This window comes from Telopea speciosissima, chromosome 3 (genome assembly GCF_018873765.1).
Source record: "Telopea speciosissima isolate NSW1024214 ecotype Mountain lineage chromosome 3, Tspe_v1, whole genome shotgun sequence".
NCBI classification, from domain to species: domain Eukaryota; kingdom Viridiplantae; phylum Streptophyta; class Magnoliopsida; order Proteales; family Proteaceae; genus Telopea; species Telopea speciosissima.
The window spans coordinates 8379724-8395155 of record NC_057918.1 but is presented as its reverse complement, the minus strand read 5'-3'; the positions used below and the strand labels follow the sequence as shown (position 1 = coordinate 8395155).

The 15432-nt window shown below is 38.6% G+C and overlaps 2 protein-coding genes across 3 annotated transcripts; one reads left to right on the top strand and one right to left on the bottom strand.

Annotated features, from left to right (window-relative positions):
* Nucleotides 1–1229: 1229 nt before the first annotated feature.
* On the top strand, nucleotides 1230–5652 carry LOC122654453. 2 transcript variants are annotated; one of them, XM_043848543.1, is made up of 4 exons: nucleotides 1230–1627; nucleotides 2521–2601; nucleotides 4985–5124; nucleotides 5362–5652. In XM_043848543.1, the coding sequence occupies exons 1-4, from the start codon at nucleotides 1313–1315 to the stop codon at nucleotides 5612–5614; spliced, it is 789 nt and encodes a 262-aa protein (XP_043704478.1). In that variant the 5' UTR covers nucleotides 1230–1312; the 3' UTR covers nucleotides 5615–5652. The 2 variants fall into 2 exon arrangements, with proteins under 2 accessions (XP_043704478.1, XP_043704479.1); XM_043848544.1 differs by lacking the exon at nucleotides 1230–1627 and adding an exon at nucleotides 2280–2401.
* Nucleotides 5653–7924: 2272 nt separating this feature from the next.
* On the bottom strand, nucleotides 7925–13483 carry LOC122654452 (spermidine synthase 1). Its single transcript, XM_043848541.1, has 9 exons — nucleotides 13113–13483; nucleotides 10580–10656; nucleotides 10352–10474; nucleotides 9243–9347; nucleotides 8988–9060; nucleotides 8785–8856; nucleotides 8502–8697; nucleotides 8277–8400; nucleotides 7925–8161 (listed from the first exon to the last, which is right to left on the bottom strand). The coding sequence occupies exons 1-9, from the start codon at nucleotides 13330–13332 to the stop codon at nucleotides 8096–8098; spliced, it is 1056 nt and encodes a 351-aa protein (XP_043704476.1). The 5' UTR covers nucleotides 13333–13483; the 3' UTR covers nucleotides 7925–8095.
* Nucleotides 13484–15432: the final 1949 nt, after the last annotated feature.

Below are 15432 nucleotides of genomic sequence, written 5' to 3'. Positions count from 1 at the left end.
ACTAGGCATCTTTCTTCTCAGAGAACTCGTTTTTCTAGTCATGATTAGGACCCTTTCACGGTGTTTTGGGTTGCGGCCCTTCTTCTTCTTGTAATTGTTGTACCCTTGAAGGCAAACTGCTAACACAGTTGGTTGGTACCTCGCACATTATCAGAGTTCCACGGGGTTTTGGGATTGGCTGTTTTGCTCTTGATTTGCGAAGAAAGACACCTCACTTCTTGCTCTTCCCTTTTGTGTAATGTAATGTAGGATCAGTTTACATACACCAATGGTGTACTCAATTTTTTTTTAATGACTATATTACTACATGCATATGGGGAGTAAGGGTGTCAAAACATAGCTCGTTATGGGATCATGTTTCGGACTGAGGTTTTGCGACAATAAAACCAATCCAGACCGTACTGAAACTGACAAGACACAGAATTGAAGTTAAAAAACCGGACCAAATATGATATAATCCGACAAGAAATGAATAGTAAAACGAAAAAACAAACCGATAAAAAATGGTAACTAAACCAAAACTGAACTAAAACCAGTGTATCCTTATTAGATCATGTTTTAGACTCATTTATTCTCACACTGAAATCGAATCAATATCAGTCCAAATCGATCGATTGATACCCCTAAATTGAGGAGCAAGTAATTGAGAGCTAGATAACAAATGTTAACCTTTGCCACATTATCTTTCCATGTGGCACAAGCTATTGTGCAATAGAATTTTTGCCACAATGCATGGGTCATTTAACAATGGTCCAATTTTCCTCCGGCCATGATGAGGAGGATTAAGCTACTCTTCAGGGAGCCCAACACATCTAGGGGGCATCCAGCCGTTGAACTGTACTGCACACATACTCTCCAAAGAGTGCAGCACATTGAGATGTGTGCGGCACAGCCCAACCCTTGCATGCCCCTAGGTAATCCCTTGGTGTTGAGCTCCCTTGAGTGGAACTGGATCCCAATGAGGAATTCCTTCACTGACGGCTGTCATTGTGCTTCTATCTTGGATGAATATCAGAGAACATGGATTAAAAAATCGGATCAGATCCAGCCAATCCAGATTGGAATCAATCGGGGTCGATTCTTATACCGGCTGTTTGGCTAGGGTTGAGTCTATACGAAAACTAGGGTCCACTTCACAGGTTAATGGAATCCACCTGAACGAAGCTCAACCTGCTAAACATGGCCAAAAACATAAAACGACCTCATAACCCTAACGTCTTGGACTCTACCTCAGCTAGTCAACTGGCGAAGTTGTTGCAGAAGGGAGAGCAGAGGTGGGCGTTCGACCTGAACAGGAAGTTTATGCCCAGCAATGCCAGGCCCTGGTCCTCATATGATGTATACTCTGGGATCAGGGGTGGGTCTCATGAGCGTTTCCCATGGAAGGTTCAGCCCTCATCACTGCCTCGTTTACGCTATCAACGCCTTCCTGGGTCCAGACCTCGGCTCCTTCTCTGAGTGGCTCACTTCCACTCTCGGCGTCGGCAGGAGCTTCGGTTCTCTAATCATGGATACGATTCACCATCCTTTCTACTACGTCCTACTCCTCGGTCTTCCCTTGTCTCTCTTTTACAGTTGGCTTTCCAGAATCTTACTCCAAAAAGGGGTTCTCGATTCTGTTTCTGGGGTGAGTTTCCGTAGAAATAAGAAACCTACGACCTCCTTTCTCAGTCTATTTTTCTCTTCCCACCCTCCCCTCCCCCCATCCCTTTTCTTTTTTTTTACATCATGATCTTCAATTTTAAATTCGGTAACACTTAATTTGGGGTCTTGAATTCCTGAATGTTCGATCAAATTTTGGTCTCTTGGTTTTGTGGCTAGTCGATGACGTTTGTCCATATGTTCTATGAATTTCTGGTTGGAGTTTTTTCAATTTCCATACTTTTAGAAGTACAAATTGGGCTTATTTATCCGAACTTAATGGGTTGGGTTGGAATTTGGATGGGTTCAGTAGTTTCTGCATTTGGATAATCATAGTTTTCTCATCTTTCGAGAATATGAACGAAGGCTGGTCAGATCAATTTGATTCTGGGGTCAGTGCATTTGTCTAGTATGGGATGTCTGGGTTCTGTTTTTTTTTTTTTTTTTTTTGGGTCTATCCTAATCTAAGCTACAAAGGGGAGGCTAAGACAAACCAACAGAAACCTACAACTACCAAGGGGGGAGAGGGGGTGCCTTTTTTTGGCACAATACGCAAACCATGAATGTCGATCCCTTGACCTCTTGGGGGGCATGCACTCCAACCGGCAAGCCACCAACCAACCGGCCAAGCGGTTGTTTGCGTCTGGGTTCATTGAAGTTGATGGAATTGGCTCTTTGAGATATTTGGAGTGAGGGGCATGCTCATTGCATTATGTGGGGGCATAGGAGCTTGTGGAACTATCTTGCTTCTTATAAGCAGGTGCACCTGCAGCATCCTTGAATTGTTTTTTGAAGCTAAATCTGATTTTGTAGTTTTCTTCATGGAATCACTTCTGAATTAACATTTTTTTCTTCCTTTTGGATTGTTACTTGCTGCAGGTATCACTCAGTAGAAGGCAATGTCTGCTTTTAGTGTCTGCAGGCTCTTTATCACATTTTTTCTTGGATCATTTGTTTGAGGTGAGATCCTCCCCCCATACTCCAATTTGTATAGGTAGCCAATGTTTTTGGATGGCTTTTTGTACTTAGTACCAGTGACTAGTGATGTATTGCATTTCGAAGGAAATTATCTTCTGTTGTAGATGACTACTGTTCTGTGATATGTTTTGAATTTAAAGCCTTTTTCCTTTTTTCCCTCCTTTCTCACTAGTTCATGAATTATATGTTGATATCTAGGAATGAAACTCTGCATCATTTTTCCTGTATCAAGTATCAACCTAGTCCCCCCGGGGTGGTGGAAACCAACCTCACTCAGTGGTTGATTTGATTATGACTATGACATCAGAAAACATTTAAGTGAGAAAGAGTGTTGAAAAAAAAAAAAACCAAGCGATCAGTAAAGGCATCAGAGTGATAGCCATTCAAACTGAACAGACTGAAATATGTATATTCTTTTAATGGTAGAGATACACTATTAATTTAGGGAAATTCTTTTTGTAACTAAAGTTGGTGAAAAATAAGTTGTAACCTTACTTTTTTGCCCTTTTAGTATAACACACTTCTTTTTTCATCGAGGGTAACTCCTGTCATTTTACATGGGTACTCGAAAAACTTGTAAGAGAATGACAGTTTTTGAGAATGGCATAATGATAAGTCAATTTCAAATTATTTTGAAACCCTTTTTTACCCCTGATTTAAAGAACTTTTGAGGATAAGACAACGGGCGATCAAAAAGAAGGTTACAACTTCTCACTTCACCACTTTGGTGACAAAAAGATGCACCGTTATTTATTATATACAGAACAAGTCAACAAACAAATATAAACAATATAATACAAAAGAAGTCATGCATGGCACCTTTTTTAGGTTAAATATAGCTTATATCGATAAAAATCTGATGTCCTATGGTACATGGAGAACATCAAGCTCATTTCTACAAGGTGTTATTGATTTGCAATCAAGATGTTACTAATTATTCCATTTTCTATACAACTCATACTCAGCTGTCAATAAAGTTGCTGCTGAATTTTTCAGCATTCTCCTCAATCTCATTGAACGGTTATTTTCCATCAAGATACCCCGTCAATTGGTTAGTTAGACATGGAGAGAAACCTGCGTGTGGGTTTTGCGGTAATAACTCAGTAATCCAAAAGACTATTGTGCTTATTGAAATCAATTAAACAATGGAACTTTATTTTTCAAGAAATTTGCCTTAGACATTGCCACCTCCAATTCTGTTTTCTATGTAAGCCCATATAACTGTCTATTGCAGGGACAGTTTTAGGGATCAATATCGGATCTCCGGAATCGCCTGATCCGTATCGGTATCGGCAGTCGGCGATTCCTATTCTGGGCAATCCCGTATCGGTGGATCGGTGTAGACCAAGGGTAAAAAAGTACCCAAAAAAATGATTTCTATTGAAAACCAGGGGCAAATCTGTCTAAACAGGCCGATCCAGATCGGTATTGGCCGAGATCGATTCCTAAAACAGTGATTGCAGATGCATACACATGTCAGACACTAAAATCTATATCCATGTCCTTTGCACCTGGATCCTAGAGGAAAACTGAGCTTTCAAACTCAGTTTCCTTGTTATGATCTCCATCCAATGAAAAAGCACATGGATCTTTTTTCTTCAATCAACTCTATTCAAAGCCATACTTGTTACATCCAACGAAAAAGAGCACTTCAGCATAATTATGTGGTGAGGAAGTTCTTATTCAATAAGATTATGTTCCTACTATTACATTCCCAATGCTCCGTAATTATTAATGAGTTGTTCCCCTTATATCTGGCAAAGGTGTTCTATTGAGGACTGGAAATCCATCTCATATTTAACTCCTTATGGAACAGATAAGCTAAAATAGCCAGTAACTGGCAGATTGAGAAATTGCCTGGAGAGTGAATGGTTTGTTTTTCATCACTAGAAAGAATTAAGGAGTGAAGTACAGCTTGGACAATGTGCCTATTAGTAGAGATTTGGAGATGGGAATGCTTGACTAACATGTCCAGAACCTATTAAGAGGTTCCATTGGGCATATAGGCATTATTAAGTACTCATCCTCCAAGTTATTAGTATCTCATGCTGGACATCTTCCTTATCCAAGTTTCCTATGACAACCTCTCATTTCGGGCTGCTAACGGGAGGCTCTTATAACTAGAAACTTCTGATAGCTTGTCTTGGGGACATTTCTTGGAGCTCTTGCAGCATTATTTTCATTATTCGCCATCAAAGTTTTACTTTTACAATTGAGGAAACCATCTGGTCATTTTTTTTAACCTTGCCAGTTCATGGAAATGGCTCACAGTGATGGGGCTACATGTATGATATGAAGTGCAGGCCACTGTCTCTCCTTTGCCTCAATTTAACAATTAACTGCATACTATGATTTAATTTCACAGGAAAATGGCCATTCCTCAATGTATTCGTGGATATTGAGCACAGGCTGGTGGAAAAGTCGAGCTCCCGTCAACCCTGATGCTGTTGTTGTGGTTGGATTCTTGTGCTCTTGCTTAATAGGAGGGTTCATTTACATCAACAGGTGTGATCTTCTAGACATTGCATGTTTTTCCTTTCATCCTGCATTTTCTTTAGGAAGACTTGTTGTCCATTATGTCATTGTAGTGCTGCTCTGAGATTTTGTTTTTAAGCGGAGATGATCCATTCTCTAGCTTATTACATTTGCTCAGGTTATCTATCTACTTTATGAAAAATGTTATATTTGCAATATATCACCACCATCTTATCTGAGCAGATTGTACTGTTCTCTCTCCTGCAGAGTGAAGCCTGTAAAGTCTCGAGCACAATCAGGTCAATCTATTAGACTTATTCTAGTCATTGCAATCCTATATTGCCTGTGGTGTGCCAGTCAGACATACTGGAGGAATCCTCCGCAGCCCGCAGTTGGTGAGGAAGCAGATCTGGGGGTTCTTGTGTTCCTTGCTATATATTTCTTTGTTCCTCACTCTCTGTGTGTCTTCTCGATGAACTTGAGAGACTACCATGACGTGACAGTGCAGCTCCCTCTTTAAAAGACTATCAGTCTTAGAGATGACAGGCTTTCCTCGGCATAAAATACCTCCATCTGTGAGAATAATCCCGAGATTCTTCACTACGAAATTACAAGCTTGGTTGGCCAAAAAATAGAGTCCCTTTGTCTGGAGGCAGTAGTTGTGAGAAGCTCCTTCCTCTGTTGAGTGTATTCTGATCTTTGTTTGGGATGATTCCCCCCCCCCCCCTCCACGGTTTCCTTTCTGTAAGTTCATCGTAGAATTAATTTCTTGTAAAAATCAAGCTCAACTTTGATGTTGTGTTAATGTAAAATTAAATTTACGATAGCTTTTTCACATGAAAAAAAAAAAACTACGATATCTTTGGTGTCATGAGAAGTGAGGTCACAGAATTTTATATGGAAGCTAAACCTTGCTGGTTTAATCTTTTTCGATGATTATCTGTTCATGGAGAACGGAAATGGGTTGACATACACCAAACTAAATGGTGTAAAGCTTACTTTTCATCACTTTATTTAATAATCTTCGATGTTGTTTACCCAATGTTATCTTATATTCAATTTCTTTTGATTCCTCCACTTTCTAATCCATACTCCTTGAACCCTTCAAGTGAATCATTAATGAGTCAGAGATCAAAGTGATCTCCTAACAGGAGCTCCAATGCCAGTCTGCTGCAACTGCCATGAGAATAAAAATGGACCAGAAGGAATGTTGTTCCAATGCCAAGCTGCTGTAACTACCATTAGAGTGAAAATGAGTCAGGAAAGAATTTCGATGTAACTTTAGTTTCAATTGCATGATACATGGTAAAAGGAGGCTTAAGGGAAATTTATATCAATGCATCTCAATAATGACCATTAATGTTAAACTAGTAGAACAGATATACCCCCACAACTCTACATTGGCATATGATTATATGCAAATACACTTTTCTTCCTCATAGATAGTTCATCATTTTGGGCTGCATGGAAGGCCAATCGGAAAACCAACCCTTGTATTTTTACTGTATCAATAGATTCGTCATGCGTCAAATTTGGTGTCCCATCACAACCATAACCGTATGGAGTACCATTGATTGAGCTTCTATACTCATATCTTCCAATTGCTGATCCCATGTGCAGCTGGTAAGGGCTTCACCTGATTGTAGTGAGGACTTGGGATTGAATACAAAGGGAGTAAGGAATCAAGGGTATTTTTTTTTGGAGGGGGAGGGTGTTAATATATAGTTTATCTACGGACGTAGATGGATCAGATTCGGCATAACTCTAAACGGATTCAGATGCAGATCGAATTTGGATTTTTGACCATCCGTTTACATCTCTGTCTTGTGTAACCCGTACCTTCCTCCTAGACAAATATGTAAATGGATGGTCGAAAATCCTCAATTCTAGAACCTGTTGAATCTTCAGAAACCCTCAAGATCATTATTTATTTAATTTTTTATTATTAAGTATTCCAATTTTTTTCTGGACAGATTTTTATCAGAGTATTCGAATTTTTTTTTTTCAAATATCTCTAAACAAATACGGATGTCCCTAAACGGATACAGATGTGGATTGAATTTGGATTTTTGGTTATCCATTTACATCCCTAACTTTATCTTCCCTATCCCCCCCCCCCCCCAACCCAACCCAACCCAACCCAAAAAAAAAGAGTGTTGCCCAGTAGCAGATATGTAGGGGCCATGTAGAAACTGATATTAAGGAGATTTTTTTTGTCCCAATGATCTGCTGTGAAGGAAACTTTGAACCTAACTCAAATATCCTATTTCAAACCCTCCATAAGAATGACTTTATTCAGGTTCTACAAGTGTCCCATGGAAATTTAACTATAGCTATTAGAGAATGAGAGGGGGGAGTTGGGCAGAGGGAGAGAGAGAGGGGTCTTAAAACACAGTGAAAACAGGAGACTCGAACAAGGGCACCAAGTCTTCAACTTCCTGAAACACAACAATACCTCAATACTACATTATTTAGTTCATTGTATAAAGGGACTAGTGATTCTGCGAGGATGTGTACCGCAGGCAACGTGCCCATACCTTTCCCTAATTTTTATTCCCCAATTCTTGTAAGTTGGGCCTCAATCAACATGTATCACACGGAAGCTCTCAAACTAATGTAGTTTTTCTAAGTCAGAAAACTTCAGTAATACAGACGTATACTTGAGGTGAACCTTTTATGGCAAGTCCAAATGGACTCTAGCCGTAGCAAAGTTCACGATGCCAGATGTCTCCAGCTTAAAGAAGATTTAATAGCAATCCTGCATCATCAGCATTCAGCAATTCCATGTTTCATTGATAGTTTCATGAGATCAATGGAGAACCATGTTATTAGTAGAACCATTTGTGATTTCAGCCTCAAATTGTGTATTTATTATTGTGAATATTCAGACCTCAATTTATTCAGCAGCCCAATACAAAATATGGACCGTCTCAATGAGGGAGATTGGCAAGTAAATTACAATAGCTAAACACTACTAGCCTATGTTCTTTAGATGTTTTCCTCATTTAGCTTTGGAATCAATCACCTTCTTCGCGAAAGATGGCAAACAGAATGCAGCTGAATGGATCTGGAAGAAAAAAGAAGCAAGAAAGGAACATCTCAAGTAAATAATGAGAATTTTAATTTAGCAAACCAGTAAAAAATGACTAAAACAGGACATAAGAGATGGAAGATGATAAAACCTCTGAGTTGTAGAACTTTAATGGTCCTCTGCTATTACTCCCACAAGCATCTACGGGGTTCACTGGATGCTTGAAGTCAACTGGTGGCCCCTCGGTGGAGCAAAGCATGAAACCAATCACTCCACTGCAATGAAAAACATGTGTACATCACAATTTCCCATTGATAATATCATGTATTAATATAGACATACGTGCTGTCTGTTTGTGCATGTAGAAAACATATACCTGGGGTATGTAGGGACCGTCGTCCAAGCATAGTTGACGGAACCTTTGAATATCTGTCGACAGTTTGAGACGATATCTTCAATGATGTGCATGTGAAGCCATATGCTTTCTGCCTGGGTACACACAACTCCACCTGGGCGGAGAGCTTTTGCTACCGATGCAAAGAAAGGCTTCTCAAAAAGCTCTTGTGCAGGCCCTGTTAAACATGATGACACAAACAACCCTAAATAATGCCATAAAATCACCAAGTAAAGCAGCAGCCGAGGATGGAAGTGAGCATTACCAATTGGATCAGAAGAATCCACTATGACAGCATCATATGTACCTTCAGGAACAGCTTTCAAAAATGCTACTCCTGCAGGTCAAAAAGTGCAGGAAAATAAATGAACCACAAGCCAAAGTGATCTGCGAATGAGGGGGGGGGGGGGGAGACATTATAACAATTATTTTGCTAAAAAAGAGAGTAAGAAATAACAAATCATATACCATCACCGACATGGAGGGTCACACGGGGATCCTTATAACCAACTGCTACATCTGGAAAAAACTGCTTGGAAACCTGGAATTGATTAAACATAATAAAAAATTACAACTGTAGAATGATCATGAAGGCAGTTAATTTCTCGGGGGAAACACATTTGAAGTGCTTCTGTTGTCCAAATACAACATGTAGTCACTTTTTACAAGCAATATAATTTCGTAGAGAATAAGTGAGGGCTAGAAAGATTATTAGTTACTCACATCAACAACCATTTTATCAATTTCACATATATCTATCTTCTCAATTGAAGAATGGCGAGATACTTCTCGTAGAACACCACCATCTCCTCCACCGATAACCAACACCTGAAGAAAAACAATTAAACTCAATGAGTACAAGAAGCAAATAGAAAGCAGAATCTTTCAGGCACAAGGAGAACGTGCTTTAATTTCATTCCTGCTCCATGTAAACTTTGTCCGATAACCTTCTCCTACATCCACAGCACAAATCATGAACTTGCTTTGGTACAATTAAAGTTCTGGCAGAAATGTCACAAGGTGTCCATACGAAGCCAGATCACTTTATCTAATTTGATTAGAGTTAAGCAAGCAGGATGAAACAACAAAAAAAAATCTTAGGCATTTCCATAGACTCAGAGTGAAAAATTCTTCCCAACTTTCTTCTTCTTAGCCCTTTCAATGGTTAGTGGTCAGTTTGCTAAGTTGGAGGGCTGAAACATTATTTGGTCACAGGACTAATGAAGAATGTAGAGACTCCAACAGTGAAGAAAGCAACAGACCATGTCAATGTCGTAGCATCCTTCTACTCATTTTCTTCCAAACCTGAATTTGCCAATCTATGTTTTAAAACATGCTTCTCACCAATACCTTTGAGCATCTCTTACGGACCATACTAATTAGTACAGAAAACTACTTTCTAGAGAATCACTTGTACTATCATGACTTAGTCTTCCAAGTTGCCTCCAGGTTTCACACTTTCACCCCTCCCTCTCCACCCAAAGTCCAACTTTAGTGGAGAAATCCTGCCTTCAAATTTACTACAGTGGATCACGATGAGACTTCTATTTTTGGGAGAAATATTGTATACTTCCTTTTTTTAACCAAAAAAAAATCAGATATGCAGAGGCCCCTAAGCCAGGATATGGCAACTCACGGAATCAGTATGAAAAAGCCCTCTTAAAGCTCAGGAAAATCAACACTCTTAAAATTTATATTTTCAAGGCCAAAATTTGTTCAGAAACATTATCACAATAAGCTAATGATGCAAGGATATAATTCTTACAGACAAATAAAACTTGGGGAGGAAGAAACAGTGTGTGCGAATATCAATCCAAGAAGGATGAGAATACCTTCTTTGGATTCGGAATAGAACAAAGAGGAAGGTGAGTAATCATTTCTTGATACGCACATTCATCCCTCTCCGTGAGCTGAATCACCCCATCCAAGACAAGAACCTTCCCATAGGTACATGACTGAAACAAGGAAGAACACCAACTTCAAAATAATTACAATCAAATTCAAAATGTAAATTAACATGACTCAATAAAAGTTTGACAGTTTCCTGGAAAATCAAATACCTGAAATACCATCACATTTTGGTATTCAGATTTCCCCTGAAATAAGATCTTTTCTACCTTCAGCGAGTGTGCTTCTCCTGCATAAGAGTAAATGATGGACCGTCAATCATTTCTGCAACTTCTCTTCCACTTTTTTATTTTTTCCACCTCCTTTTGATGGGTGACAAGGACTTCCGTTCCACCCATTAAGATGAAGCATGTATATTTGGTCGTGATAATTAGTACACTAAGCAGGAAACCAGAATCCCGAGAACCAATCGAAAAGACAAAAAGAGCAACCCCCCTCCCCCACCCAAAAAAAAGAAAAAAGAAAAGAGGCATACTAAGATAAGAAGAGGTTATGATATCTAACCAAGTTCCCAACTTTAAATTTAGAATAAAACTACACTAAGAAATACCATATATATATATATATATATATATAATACTTACATCAGCAAATGGGAATGTAATAGTGCAACCCTATAAAAATAAAATATTCTTGGCTGCTAATTTTTTGTCAAGCTATGCTTCCCCGGATAAAGGGTCCAAAAGTCACAACAGTCCCTGAGCATTCACATTGATGGGAATAGAGTACATATTTAAGGAGGACAGATACCCCAAAAGAAGTACCAATAATATAAAGCACCATAGCAATTATGACTTTGGGCTTCCCTCTCAGCCATTAATCTCTGCTGTCCATTTTCACTTGATTGCTCCATTAACATCACATGCGTTAAGTCATTGTTTACATAAAAAAAGGCACAAATTATAAAAATGAAGACGAAGCCATCTACCTAACAAACAGCATTGCAGGAGTACTTTAGATAAATTTCTTGCAAGTCCAAATTAATTAACAGGGAGCAGCCTAAACCCCAAAACAAAGGAGCTGCGCAAAGAGTACATTTTGTTGCTTCAATCAAACTACAGCTAGAAAAAAACCCAATAAAGTAGAAACCACCCATTTTAATATTCGTGGATTACTGCAAGCATAAGCCATACCAGTTCAAAACACTTCAAAGAAATACAGCAGGAAATTAATGAAGATTTAAAAACAAAATAGAAATGAACAATGCACAGGTGCACACCAACCTGTTAGAATCCTAAATTATCAAGAACTGGAGAGTAGGACTAAAAGGTTATTCAATTTAAATCTTGCCATTATTACACAATTCATATTCCATAAGGTTGGCCTGAAATGCCGGATGGTTCCATAGAGAATGATAAGGATCATGTTAAACTTTGGCCCCTCTCTCTCTCTCTGGAAGGTGTCTAAAACTTATAAAAAAAAGTGACAAAAGAAGAATAAAATAAATTCCTTACAAAAAAAAAAAAAGATTATTTTTTGTAGAATCATTTAAAGTTGCTAAATTTCTTTACTTATTACAAATCTCAAGTTCAGAAAGAATGGATGGCATACAAGTCACAACTACAGGAATGAAGAAGTAACAACTGTTTTTCATTATAATGAAAAAGTAAATCAACCAAAACAATTATTTGGAGCTACAAAAATAATAGTAAAAACAAATACAACATATAAAACAAACATAAAACAAAGACCAAAGAGTCACAATAGGTATTGCAGAATGAATATGCACATATATTTAAAAGATAAAGAAATTGCTAATATCTTATACCTGAACAGAGTGTTCTGTTACATATAAAATCAATAAAAAATAATTTAGCAATCCACCGGGTCCATGGATAATTGAGAAGCAACCAAGCGCTTAAACAACAATTATTCAATATAAAGACTCTTAAATATAGTCATAAAGAGGAAAAGCATGAACACAGAGCATCACACTTGAGCAGAAAACAAGTAAAAAGTTGTTGGCAGAACATGACCACCGGGCTATTCATCAATCCTTGCCAATATAATTCCACCACTTACACAAGGATAGCAAGCAACAGATACTATCTCCATATGTCACCTAAAAGGAAGAACAGTCAGTATCTGATCAATTTTCCAATATGGAAAAAGAAAACCCCTAAAGCATTGGTAAGAATTTCGAGTCGCAATCAATACCAAACGTTGCAAACATTCCAATGATCTCTGCAAAACCAGGAGACACTCAAAAACAAATGACGTGCAGAAAAATTGGAAGGGAAAAAACAACGTGGCCAATTAGGAATAAGAAAGAAAACCCATGTCTCAACCCAAAATTATATAGCAAAATGATCATCATATGGGGTTGCAATCCATGGTCCCACAACTAAAACAAAAGAAATAGTAATCCAGAGGATGAGATTCAACGCGAAATCACCTGGTTGCAACAAAGACCCGTCAGGACAGATTGAACAAACCACATGAAATCAGACAAAACTCAACCAAACACCCGACCAAAAAAAAAAGTTATACTAAGAAAAACTATATCTCACTACGCAGGGGAGAAGAACAACAGGCAACAATGGGGCATATACCAGTAATGATAAACAAACATATGCCTAAAAAGCAGGGAAGAATGCAGAACCCAGTAATCAAAATAACAACAGAGAAACATCTAAAACGATAAATATTGTCAAAAATAAAAATCAAAAGAAAAAACAAACTCACCAGGCCACATTGGGCTAATTTCAGAAAACCACCCAGGGATAACAGAAGAGATGCAATCGGGCTCTTTCCTATTCTCCATCTCGACAGATACAGACGAAACAGAGACACCGTTTTCGTTGGTATCAATCACAGCTTCACCTTCTCCTTCTCTCGGCCTCTTAACAGGCAAATCAGAAGAAACAACTTTCGAAACAGAAGCAACAACAGTGTCTATATCCATGGATTCGCTTCCCTCACGTCTATATATTAACAGCAACAAAAAACCCAGAGTCGAATAAGCTTTTTTTCCGCTTTTGAATTGCACAAATCTTATAATCTACTCAGAAACGATCGTGAGGACTGAGGAGACTTGGAGGGATAAGAAAATGAAATTATAAGAAGTGACGGGAGAGAAATAAAACGGAAAAAGAAGCGGAAGAGAGAGAGAAAGAGGATATCTGGTTTAGGGAGAACACCTCACGGCTCTCACTCCCCTGTAGCAGTGACGCACTATAAGAAGAATCAACAGTAAAAAAGCAATTATTACTATTCAAGTACATAATATATATAATGTATATATCTTCATGGGACTCCTACAAATATTTTAAAAAATAGAAGGCAAGGGGATCGCCATAAAGCAAAAATGAATGATAGAACTCTCAATTAGGGTTCAGACCTTTTGGGGCTCTCATTGTCAGAATATAGCATCACCCGTTATATTCCTTTTTTTTACATAATTGCCACTGATTGAATCCTAGAGGGATTTTAGGGTTTTTGCTTCTTTTTTTTTCTTTTTTTTTGGGTAGAAGGGGATTTTAGGGTTTTAAAACATGAAAGCGGTATCCGGATCCGGATTGGTCTGGATTGGCTTTAGAAATTGGAATCGGTTTTTTTTTAATGCTCTGTATGTTTTTTCCGTACAAGGATTGAATGGGATAGATCGGTCAGAATCGGGATCAGCCTCGACCGGTTCTGATCCAATCCCGAATGGATTTTAGGGTTTTAAAACATGAAAGCGGTATCCGGATCAGGATCGGTCTGGACTGGCTTTGGAAATTGGAATCGGTGTTTTGATGCGCTCTATGTTTTTTCCGTACAAGGATTGAATGAGATAGATCAGTCAGAATCGGGAACAGACTCGACCGGTTCTGATCCAGATCTAGCTCACATCTGATCCAATCCCGAATTTTACACGTGTCAACTGTCAAGAACCAGGGTTTTAGTCTCCAATCTCGATACCTATGTAGATCGATTGTATTGGACCAAATTGGACGCTTTAGCCCCAAGATTCCGATACCATTTTTTAACTTTTGCTCCCTCTGGTTTTTGTACAATGGTCCAATATTAGGCTGGCATTGGTATGAATTTTTATCACTTTCAATTTGCTGCCCGTTCCAATTCCCTCCAATTCCTCACATAGGAGCGAAAATGACCACCCTATCCCCTGCCCGAATACACTACCCAAGGTGGGGTAGAGTGGTCATTTCTATTCATATGTGAGGAATTGGAGAGAATTGGAGCGGGCAAAGAATTGGAGGTGATAACGATCCAGTATCAGCCACAATCTTTATTGATATGAATCGACTGATACAATCGATCCGATCTCAATAGCGGCTTTAATTTATGTTGGGCACAATGGAAGGCATTTTGGACCTCCAACATACAAAGAAAGGACTGATGGTAGTAGATTTATGGGAGTTCCCTTTGGTTACTATGAACGAAAACTTTATGCAATAGTTTGAGGAGAGGGGTTTTATGCACAGCTGTGCATTTCAATTGTTGGATGGGGTTGAGGGCAGCAGTATAATAACACATCCCGTTCCTCCCCCCATCCAACGGTTGAAGGCATGACTATATATGTATATTGTTGTGTATAAAACCTTTGGCCACAATTTAAAGTAAAAAGTTTTCATTTACCTATGGTGAAGTAAATTAACGGCAAATATGTCATTCTTTCTATTGTACAAAATCCTTTGTACCCTTGAGAGTCGAATTCAACCACGATTAGGATAGGAAGTCATTCCACCATGGGTGAAGAGAAACTCGGTCTTATTTTAAATGGAAAGAATATCACAATAAGAATAAGGCCCAATAATAGATATGTGGAGTGCATATCCATGCATCTCAATTTTTATGCAAATTACCATTTAGGTAAATACAAAGAGTACAATCCAAGGCCCCATATATTCTTAAGTGTCAAAATTAGGGTCTTATTGCATTGTTCGTTTACAAATCTACCTTTTTGGGCAAGATATCTCTACTTGGTGGTGTTTCATACTCCCTCTCGCAGGGCACCATGAGATGATGCTTTTGTTCCCTAGGTAGATACCCAGGCATGCTC